This window comes from Lygodium microphyllum, chromosome 9, assembly GCF_053477565.2.
Source record: "Lygodium microphyllum isolate KBCC chromosome 9, Lygodium_microphyllum_v1.1.10, whole genome shotgun sequence".
Taxonomy (NCBI): domain Eukaryota; kingdom Viridiplantae; phylum Streptophyta; class Polypodiopsida; order Schizaeales; family Lygodiaceae; genus Lygodium; species Lygodium microphyllum.
The window spans coordinates 95309840-95321739 of NC_141143.1; the positions used below are offsets into that span (position 1 = coordinate 95309840).

General features: G+C 39.0%; 1 protein-coding gene across 1 annotated transcript; it reads left to right on the forward strand.

The window, feature by feature from the left end:
* The first annotated feature begins 222 nt into the window (after positions 1-222).
* Positions 223-951, forward strand: LOC148031314 (polyubiquitin). Its single transcript, XM_087685725.1, has one exon. It carries the CDS (start codon positions 359-361, stop codon positions 704-706), a length of 348 nt encoding a protein of 115 aa, XP_087541851.1. The 5' UTR covers positions 223-358; the 3' UTR covers positions 707-951.
* The last annotated feature ends 10949 nt before the right edge of the window (positions 952-11900 follow it).

The window sequence follows — 11900 nt, forward strand, 5'->3', positions numbered from 1 at the left end:
GAAAAATGCATGTGATGGACAAGTTTGGGTGGGGGAGATTTCCCGTTCGAGGAGCAAAACCTTACCCAAATGGAATAAGGACAAGCATTTCCATTCAAAAAGGTATATGGCAGTTGCTAAGCTTCGAGCTTTATTCCAATCAACACGTAGTCCAAAGGTCTAATACTTAAGATGAGTGCTCTTTTCTGATGCATTTATATGTGCGCTATGTGTAAACAAAACCAAAGACAGTTTTGACGCATCTATCTACGCGCTGTGTACACCAGAGACAGCTTGGCAGGAGCTTGCATCCCGGGCGTGTGATGTGTAACCGGCCATAGATAGATAGTATCGGAGTATAGTAGATTATTGTTCGATAATGTCAAGATGGACGCACCCTTGCGGCAAGCAACTCGAAGATGGACGCACTCTTGCGGACTACAACATCCAAAAGGAGAGCACTCTTCATCTTGTCCTGAGGCTGCGTGGTGGAATGCAGATTTTTGTCAAAACGCTCACGGGCAAGACCATCACTCTGGAAGTTGAGAGCTCAGACACAATCGACAACGTTAAAGCCAAGATCCAGGACAAGGAGGGTATCCCCCCAGATCAGCAGAGGCTTATCTTTGCCGGCAAGCAGCTGGAAGACGGACGCACCCTTGCAGATTACAACATCCAGAAGGAAGGTACCCTTCATCTGGTGCTGCGCTTGCGTGGAGGGCAGTGAATTGCAAGGAGTGGTGCCTGTGGGTCTTTTGTTATGGCAGTGTTGTTCGGAATAATAGGCTGAGATTGCTCCGCCTGTCAGGATTCTAAATAAGAAACACTGTTGCGCCTTGCAGTGGTTCCTCTAGCGTCTGTCAGTGGTCGTGGAAGCCCTTCCTGCATCAGTTGTCCCTGATTTGTCTGTACGCATCAGTTGTCCCTGATTTGTCCACGAATACAAGAAAAGAAGTCTGCTTTTGTGTACAACATCTTCACATCTGCCTTTTACTCGGTGTTGGTTTGCTAATTTCTTTGGATGGGTTTTGTGAGTACAGAGATTGAGAGGTTAAGTCGGCCGGAGTTTTAGATGAAATATTTGAGTATTAAGGAAGCTTTTCCATTTGCCTCTGCATAATTTGGTTGGGAATGGTTGCCTTACTTGTTTGTCATGGCTTTTGGGGCAGAGTTTATTGGTCTTCCTGTGGAATTTTCTCGTATGCCCTCCTCTGCAGTGCCAAAGTTCTCAAATGTATGTATGTTTACTTTTGAAAATTCTCATATATGTGTTCTCGTTATTTTCAATGATCTGACCTTAATCTGTGATTGCCTGTGAGGTGGTGAAAGTTTTCAATAGCAATTGACTGTAGCTGTGTGATTATAGGGGGCAGTTGCCTTGCTTGGATGTGGATGCTTGTGTGCCTAAAATTGTCCATCGGGGTGTAGATGTTTTATCTGCAGGACTTAGACAATGCGCATGTACTTTGCTTGATTTGACTCGTCTTTGAGGGTTCTTGTGTGCTTTTTATTTGGCTTTTGCTCTACGCTACATGGTGGTGATGTGTGTCAAAATATGCAACCTTAGCTGTACCACAAGCTGTGGAAGGACGACAGTTTTTCTCGTCATAGGCCATTGTTTTTGCCTTTTTAATGTTTTTATCTTCAGGCATTTTACGTACATATCTGGTCAGTGTGTTACATGAGCGCTTTCAAGCAAAGGAGGATGCTGCAGTCCATGCTATGTGCCTATTGCGAACTTGGTTTATTTCATTCTCTCTCTGGGTGAGGCTGTCTGTATGCTGGGCTGCTGTAATGGTATGGAACACCTCAATAAAATGGTATGGTTGAGAGAAAAGAACAAGATGTTGATAGAAAATGCTAGATTGATTTTCAAAGAGAGATTTTCCTAGTATGGTATGGTCCAAAGGTGCCCATGCAACCTATTATCCAATGAACAAGTTTTTCCATGAAACCTCAAAAAACGTAACTTATTTTGAATTCTTCACTAGTCAAAATTCCAGTAGTATGTAGTTTGGAGTTCTTTAGGATCATTAGTCAAACTCATGCAACTATTAAATATAGGAAGGAATTGGATTATAGTACTTCAATGTGCTCTTACGGGTTACATTATTATTAGCAAAGCATACCAATTGTAAGATTCTAATGATAGAAGTGTATTTGTATCCAAAGGTATCATTTGTATCCATAATGATCCCTTTGTATGGAAAGGCATCGTTGTGGATGAATATGAACCCAATAAGGATTTTAATACAACAAAGGATTTAAATGCAAAAGAGACCTTATTTATAGATTTCATGCCTATGTGAAGTGTCCATATAGAAGAAATACAAGGATGATCTATCCTAGATAATAAGGATGCAATTGAAGAAGCAAATGGCTACCACTCGAATGAGCTCTATGAGCTAGAGGAATGAACCTCAAAGGCTAACATATCAGAGAATAGGCAATTCATTCTCTCATATTGAAGAAACGAATTTTGCACTTTTCACAGTTATAATGTGGCCAAATGAGCCTACTTTATATAAAACTCTAGGGATGGACCTAAAAAACAGTAACCATACCACATATTATCAATAGTAGAGTTATTTTTATTTGATGGATTTAGATAAATTTACATGATTATAGTTATGAAAGGGAAATTTTCTATTACAACTTGGAAAAAAGAACCAAGATTCCTTAAGTAAAAGGAGATGTTTAGCTTACAAGATGTAACATGTCTAATTTTTAAAAAGCCAATGGCATGTGACTATTCCTCATTGTCACTACCTCATGTGTAACATGAGTTCTTCATGTTTACCTATGTTTATATATCCTCGTATAAGCTCAAAATAATTTATTTTGCACAATTTTCTAATCAATTGGCCTAAAATATTTTATTACGATTTATTCGTAAATTTATAATTATAATTATTTTATTTATCTTTTTTTTAAAATTACTTTGGTTTTACTTTAATGATTATGATTTATCTCAAATTTTTCTTAGTGAATTATCAAAATTTTTAATTTTAAAATTATTTAATATTTTTAATTTATTTTTATTATCTCAAATTATTAATAATTTTTATAGCTTACTCTAATTTATTACTAATTTTTATGATTTATAAAAAATTATTCATAAAAAATCTTAAAAAGTAACCAAAAGTATTGTAGAATTTATTATGTTATAAATATTCCATGAATATCTCAAATTCAATTTTTATTTATCTCAAAATTTTCTTGATTCTTAATATCAAATTTTGTAATTTATATTATTTAATTAGATATAAATAAAACTATAATAACAAGAAATATTGATGTATAAATAATTATAAAATAAAATAAATCAATTGAGTAGAAAGTTGAATAAAATAAACCATTTTGAGATTATACAAGGGTATACAAATATTGGAAACATGAAGAACTCATGTTACGCATGCGAGGCGGTGAGAATGAGGGATCGTGAAATGGGGTTGGTGAAAAAGAAGTTGGTTATGTTACACAAAATGTGAATAAAGGGGTTCTTTTAATACCCTTTGAATGCATGTGATATGACGATTTATGTAGAAGGAACATAAGGGGGAATTGTAATTTACCCATTTTTTCTTAAGGAAAAAGAGGAACGAGTTTCTCATTCTCAACTCTTGTCTTGACTTTGATGTTAAGAATCAGAGACAAAGACAAGGGTTGAAGCCAACAATGTAGAGCTGTGTGCTCTCACACACATCCATTATCCATACTCACACATAACTCAAATGATTGTTAACAACCTAAGGTCTCAAGGACCATTCACAACAAAGACAACTAAGTCCTAACCATCGAATTATTCAATGTCAGCATGTGGTATAGCTGGACATCCTAAGTGTCGGGTACAGTCATACCAAAGATAGAAGATCGAGCTTGAAGTCTTAACACTCCCCCTCAAGCTCAAGATAGTATCTAAACACCAAGCAGTTGTCTGAAAACACTGAACTTATCTTTACCCAAAGACTTGGTAAAGATATCTGCAACCTGTTCATCAGTCTTCACATGCATAAGATCTACTCTCCCTGCAAGAACCATCTCTCTAATAAAATGGTAGTGTACCTCTATGTGTTTTGTCCTGGCATGGTATACTGGATTCGTTGCCAGGAGTACACTACTGAGATTGTCACATAATAAGGTCACTGGAGCATCCACCTAAATATCCAAATCAGCCATAAGCTTGAGCAACCATGAAATCTCACATGTTGCCAATGCAGCACCCATGTACTCTGCCTCAGTACTAGACAATGCAACCGTTGGTTGCTTCTTGTTGCTCCAGCTGATCATGCCACTTCCAAAGCCAAAAGCATAACCATTCGTAGTTCTGCGATCATATGAGCATCCTACCCAATTCGCATCTGTGTATCCAACCAGTTTCAAGGGCTTATCTATCATATAGAACAGCCCATAATCTACAGTGGACTTAACATATCTCATAATCCGCCTAACAGCATCCAAATGTGGCTTCTTGGGCTTCTGCATAAATTGACTTATGAGCCCAAGTGCATAACTCAAATCTGGCCTAGTGATGGTCAAGTAGATCAGACTTCCAACCATCTGCCTGTACATAGTCACATCCTGAATTTCAGCTCCAGTGCTAATGTCCAACTTGACATTCTGATCAAGGGGTGTATCCAATGGTTTGCATTCAGCCATGCCATACTTTTCAGCATTTCCATGGCATAATGTTTCTGCAGCAGCCATAAACCATTTTCAGCCTTAATTACCTCAATACCCAAAAAATACTTCAATTCACCTAGATCTTTCATTTCCAATTTTAGATTTTAGCATCTTTATTACATGCTGTATACCCAAGTCATCATTACTAGTGATTATCGAATCATCAACATATATGACTAGCACTACCAAGCCACTATCAGTCTTCTTTGTAAATAGGATGTGATCAGCCCTACCAACAATAAATTCCAACCTCTGCAAGTAGTTACTGATCCTAGCATGCCAAGCTTCGGAGCCTGCTTCAGCCCGTACAGTGCCTTTTTCAGCTTGCATACATAATGCTGAAAATCAAGGTGAACATACCCTTCTGGCTGAACCATATAGACATCCTTTGCTAAGTCACCATTAAGAAAGGCATTCTTCATATCCATCTACTGTAATTTTCCAGCCTCTAGCAGCAGCCAAAGCAATCACAGTGCGTATAGTTGCCATCTTGGCAACAGGGCTAAATGTTTCCTCATAATCAAGTCCATACTGTTGGGCATACCCCTTAGCAACTAGCCTGGCTTTGTACCTTTCCACACTGCCATCCGACTTGCATTTGATTTTGTAGACCCATTTGCAGCCAATGGTCTTTTTTCCTTTAGGCAGTGGCACAAGATCCCATGTCTTATTTTCAGCCAAGGCATTCATTTCTTCATCCATGGCTGCACACTAGTTTTCATCTTCCACTGCTTCAGCATATGTACCTGGTTCTTTGATCTCCATCACTTTTGTCATGTAAGCATAATGCTTTGCAGTGTAGCCACTATATGTCAATCTGTCAACAGGGTATCTGACCCTCTGTGAGCGTCTAGGTTGTGGTGCACTGCTCGATTCCCCTCTCTCATGAGGCGGAATGTACCTGCTCTGCCTTGCGCCAGGCGTATAGACAGTTGGAATACCAAGTTCACTGTCTAAAGTGTCAGCAAACTCATATCCAGAAGTCATTCTACCAGGTGTCATCATCCCAAATACATCCTCAGTAACTTTCTCTTTTCCTTTGTTGTCCACGACATCATATCACCCCCTCACTGACATACTGGTGTCAGTGGACGGTGAGCTTCTCAATCTCCCTGTCCATGGGGATACTGTCTGACTACAGGGTCCTGTCATAGCTGTGCTCTGCTGCATATCAACTATAGATACATGAATAGAAGGCATATTTGATGGCACTGTAGCTGGTGATACATACCGAGAACCCATCTCATAAAAAATAACATCCCTACTCACCAAGGTCTCCCTGGTAGAGGGATCATAGCATTTGTATGCCTTCTTCTCTTGCGAATATCCAATGAAAACACACTTATGATATACATGGCTGCCATAACACCCTCAGCCCAATAATAGAGTGGTATCTTCTTCTCATTCATCATGGCACGAGCAGCTTCCATCAAGACCCTGTTCTTTCTTTTAGCTACCCCATTCTGTTGAGGAGTGTAGCTGTAGGTAAGCTGTCTACGTATGCCATTTTCAGCCAGTAAGTTGTCAAACTCATTTGACACATACTCCCCACCGCTATCTGATCTCAAGCAAGAGATATAGCAGTCAAATTCCTTTTCAATTTGCTTTTTAAACTGCTGAAAAACAACAAACACCTCATCCTTTGTCTTCAGAATGTAAACCCAAGTATATTGACTGTAATCATCAATGAATGTCACATAATACTTCGAGCCTCCCATGGATGCATTATGGGCTGGCCCCCAAACATCAGAGTGCACTAACTGCAATGGACGTGTACTCTGCCTTACATGCCTGACAAATGGCAACCTTGACTGCTTACCAAACTGGCAAGCATTGCATACATGACCAATATCTGAATATTGGAACTTGGGTAAACCTGTAACAAGCTATTTTTTTTGCATAATTTGCAGCCTTTGCAAATTTGCATGCCCCACTCTCTTGTGCCAAATTTCCAAATCTCTGATAGGGCTAGAACCATGGGCAAACATAGCTAAATTCAGCTCTGGCAAGGTAGCATCAAGAGTAAACATTCTGCCATTCCTGTGGCCATGAGCTATCAACTTGCATCCATTGCCAAACTCTTCAATAAAGCAACTATGCTTGTTGAATCTAACCTGCAAGTTCTGCTCTGTCATCTGACCAACATACAGTAAGTTCTTCGTAATCGAAGAAACATGCAATACATCATGCAAATTTTTCTTTCTGCCATCATGAACCACAAGAGGCACTTTGCCTTTATGCTCAATGCTATGTTGCGTGTCATCACCTATACAGACATAGCCATGTTTTTCAGCCACCATATCAGTGAACCAATCACCGTGAGGAGTCATGTGGTTCGATGCCCCTGAATCAATGTACCAAATTGCATCATCATTGCATTTTTCAGCAACTCTGTCTTTTACATACTGCATGGCAAACAATCTATTTCCTGAAGTATCATCTGCCTGACTAGATGTAGCAAAATGTCCATGTTGTTTGCCTTTCTGATTGCCCTGCTTCTTCCAGCAGTCCTTGGCAATATGCCCATACTTCCCGCAATAATGACAATCCTTATCCTTGTTCGGATTGTCAGATGGATGCTACTATTGCCAGGAGCCTCTACCTCTAGGGCTAGATCTCCCCCTGCCTCTAAAGTTTCCACCACCTCTTGCATTCAATACCTGCTGGTTGTTATTGCCATAGGATGCATTTTGTTGGCCTCCTCTGCCAGATCCATAGCCTCTACCACGGTTTCCATGGCCGCGTTGATTGGAATAGAAAACTGCATCCTTGTTTTTAGAACTGCTAGATCCTGTAGCCAAGCCAAGCTTAACCTGTTCATGGATAAGCAATGCAACCAGCTCATTGAAATCAAGCATTTCAGCCCGCACAGACACAGAAGTGTCAAAAGAATTATACTCAGGCCCCAAGCCATTCAAAGTCACATCAACCATTTCTTCATCTTTAACCTGTGAACCAACAAATGCCAACTGATCCACAATGGTCTTAACCTCCGTGACATAATCCTGTATAGATCTGCTCTTCCTCTCCATGTTGTTGAACTTCTGCTTCAACTGTATCTTCCTGGCACTTGTGGTTGTGCCATAATACTTGACCAAAATGTCCCATGCATTCTTAGGAGAGCTGCAGCTCATTATCTGCATTACCATAGCATCTGAGATACATAAAGAGAGCTAGTGCAAGACTCTACGAGCTCTTTCTATCCAAGCTCGGTGTAATCATCTCTGATCAGCCGTAGGTCGATCTGGGAGCTCAGGTTTAGCTTCCGCTTCAGTCACCAACTTCCAATAGCCTTTCCCTGTTAAGAAGTTCTCCATGTGGAACTTCCATATGGCATAATTGTTACTGTCAAGCTTTTCCCCCACTATCTGGGTTATGTTGACTGTCCTTTCTGCATTTTCCATGTTCTAGACTTTTCCTGACTACCTGCAAGCCAAAGTCTTCCAAACAATTCAGTTTCAGCCTGCAACTTTTTATGATAGTTTCCAGCACTCTGTAAGCTCAGACAATCAGTTCTTTAGCCTGAAAATAGCAGTACAATCACCTCTTGATAGTTGGCAATCACTTAGGTATTGCAACTTGCATATATGGACTGCATTCGATGCAAAACCAGCATGTATTTGAGCAACCAGTTCATGTGCAGACAAGCAGTCTGTAGGCTGAAAATGACAGTAAATAGCAGCTCCTTTTTGAGCTCAACATAGAGGGTACATGTCCCAAAAACACTTATAGCAGTTCAGAGATCTATCCCTGCATATGGGGTTCCAAGCATGTCAATCTGACACTGAATACATCATGTACTGCAAGTACAAGTGCAGAGTATTCTATCTGCAAATTTTAGTCAGCGAAGAATAGGCCAAAGACAATGTATTTTAGTCCACAATACCCTCAAGGTACCATATCCATATGCTACAACAAATGGAAGCCAATGCATAACCCTGCCAATACCCAAGAGTATCCTGTCTTCAGGAGTAAGTGGCATACAAAGTATTCACCATTTATAAAGATATACCATGTCATGAAGTACATAACCCTTCAGGGCCAAGGTAGTGGACCAAGTAGTGCTTGCTGTCCACAAATTCTTGACAGTTTCCAGCCAAGATAAATGCTTTAGATCTGAGTATACTTGATCAATAATCTTCAGCTTACAAGCAAAACATCCAAGACATATGTCTGCATTAGCATGTATGTACTTCAGTAGACCCTTTTTGGGCATGTCTATGAGCTCAAGGCTCTTTCCAAAGTCATGTACCTGCTGAATACTTTCTGTCTATAGCAGTTTGGGACAGATTTCAGATCTGCAGTCAACTCTCACAGCTCATATCTCATTCCCAGTCAAGCATTAGCATGCCACAAGTCTTTAGCAACCTTGCCAAGGCTTGTTTATAAGCCATAGATCAGTTTGTGACCAAGCATTAGCATGAAGTACAACCAATGCATTCAGCCTGCATACAGACGCAGTTCACATAGCCTGTCAGGCTCTTCCAGCAGCACGTGGTGAAGATAATGATGATTATCAAGCACTCAAATGTGCTCAATGAAGCCTATCCAATGTGTCAACCAAGTCACAGATCCCTCTTCAAGCAATGGCAAGTCACAATGGTAATGCCTACCTTGTAGCATAGACAATGAAGGAAAATGATAGTCAGTCCTTTGTTCTCTTCAACCTTGGTAGTTCATTCTTCAGGTCTTCTTCCCGCATGCACTCCACAGAGCCCAGTCATGGGTGCTCTGATACCATGTTAAGAATTAGAGACAGAGACAAGGGTTGAAGCCAATAGTGTAGAGTTGTGTGCTCTCACACACATCCATTATCCATACTCACACATAACTCAAATGACTGTTAACAACCTAAGGTCTCAAGGACCATTCACAACAAAGACAGCTAAGTCCTAACCACAGACTTATTCAATGTCAGCATGCGGTACAACTGGACATCCTAAGTGTCGAGTACAGTCATAGCAAAGATAGAAGATCAAGCTTGAAGTCTTAACATTTGAAAGTGTGATGTTATACTTAGGATTCATGAAAAACATTAAACCATCGCATCTCAATAATATAATTAAAGCATAATGTTTGAACCTTAGCCTTAGAAAGTGATTTGACATTGTGGTTTTCAAGTTGAGAGATCTACGATGATAATGCAAGACAAGAACTATATAACTATAGTTACGATATGAGTAACATTGACAATGATTATCCATAATAACTACCGTCAACTATACCATGATAATAGCTATGGTAGCATTAGTTATAACAAAAATCATGTTACTATACTTTGGTAGTGATGTGTATGAACACATGGAGGACTATCGGGGTACTTTCCCCCTGGCCTTGTACATATGCCTATTCACTTTTAGGACATATTTGGTATTGTAACTCTTCTCTATTGATATCTCTCAGTACACTTTTAGTTATACTCTCAAAAGCTTTTTTTTCTCAAATCTGTGTACTTGCATTTGTGAAACCCTAAACCCATCAATTGGTATTAGAGTGGGCTTTGACCTTTTGGGCAAAGTTAACATCCTCCACTTGATTTCCTTAGATTCTTGTAGATTCTTGGTATGAAGAGTGGGAATAATCATTAATACATGTACTTATAGATTCTTGGTATGGAGAGTAGGAGTGTGTGAGCTAGTGCACAAGCATCATGCTCTTGATTCTCATGGTGGATTTCTTTTCTCAATCTCATATTGTGCATCATCTATTTAATAAATTTTGTGCGTTTCATTATTCCCATGCTTATTTTGCTCTTCTAATAGTAAATACCCTTGTAATGTAGCACAATTCTAGGTATGTGAGACCTAAGCATGACTTTGAACTAATGTCTTTTATGACTATGGAAGGAGTGCAATCACATATGACCTAACTTGCAACCCTGGAAGATCCCATCCTAGGTGGGAGAGTTTCAGTCACTCTTGTGAGGGTGATGGTTTTGTAATAAATAATCTGATAAATATATTATTATTTTCCAAGGTGTTTGTTCATGTGTTAAAATGTTGTCTTAATAAACATTGTGTAATGGATTAATAAAATGAAGTTGCCTTATATATATTCACATATTGTGGTAGTATGCATGACTAATTAGATAACTAAAATAAACCCATTAAGGAAAGTGGGAGACCTTGGTATCGATGATTGGGCGCTTATAGTAGCTGAGTGGACTTAATTAATGGGTAACTTTCCTAATACTAGATAGAGCTACTAGAATGTGACCACTCCTAATTACGATTGGATAGAACCTACTTAATACCATTTTAGGGAGAATGGAGTACTGATATGAATGGCCATAGAATTTTAAAAGGCAACTCCTCTCTCTATGAATCGTGTGGTGTTACCTCCTCACTCTCACATTTGATTGGTTGCAAAGCTTCTTAGGTGGGAGTTAGGGGTAATTTCCCCATAGCCCCTGATGACGTAGAATGAAAACCCATGCCTAACTAAGTCTGTCGTTTCCCTAGAGAAGTCTGCATAGTGTTGTGTGCGGACATAGGGTTTTGGTTGACTAGTAGAGGACTCCACTAGGCTATAGAGGAGCCACCTAACAATAAACAAATATCATATGTACTTGATTTAAAACAAAAATATTCAATACAAATCAAGTAAGAAAACTAAGCCTACATGAGAAAATTTTTTAGGCAATGACCTTTTTAGAAGGTGGTCTTGCATATGTGATATGTTAAGATCTAACCATTAATATTATTTGATGTAGAAATATGAAATGTTCCTCCGAGTGTGTGAACTAAATTGGAGTGTTCTAGATTCAACTTAAAAACCATTATATAAAGCCTACATTATGGCCGATTAAAGATTTTGAGATATCTAATATGAACTCCAACTTGACCATTGGAATCTTGCAAATTTAACTTAAATCCCTTGATGTTATGCTTGCATTATGGCTACATAATTTCATGAAATCTGAGCCATAACTACTCATAGTCATTGGAGAACTTCTAAGCATACAATTTTTTGGATGAGAATGGTAGCTTTAATGAAGTTGTTCTACACATGGAGATTTAATTTGAAGGCAATAGAGATTTCATAAAGGATAAGAAGAGAGATGATAAGTTGATCTCAAAAGGAAGGAAGCAAGTAAGGCTATTCAAATTGTACACATACATTAGTTGCGATCAACAAAAGCATCCCAAAAAAATGATTCCTTCTTTAACAAATCTCTCAAAGGTGCTGTAATGGTGGCATAATGCTTGGTGAAATATCGATAAAATGAAGAGAGACCA

What these genes read in the sequence shown, in the direction of transcription:
- LOC148031314 (XM_087685725.1), top strand. Translation starts at nt 359, where the DNA reads ATGTCAAGATGGACGCACCCTTGCGGCAAGCAACTCGAAGATGGACGC.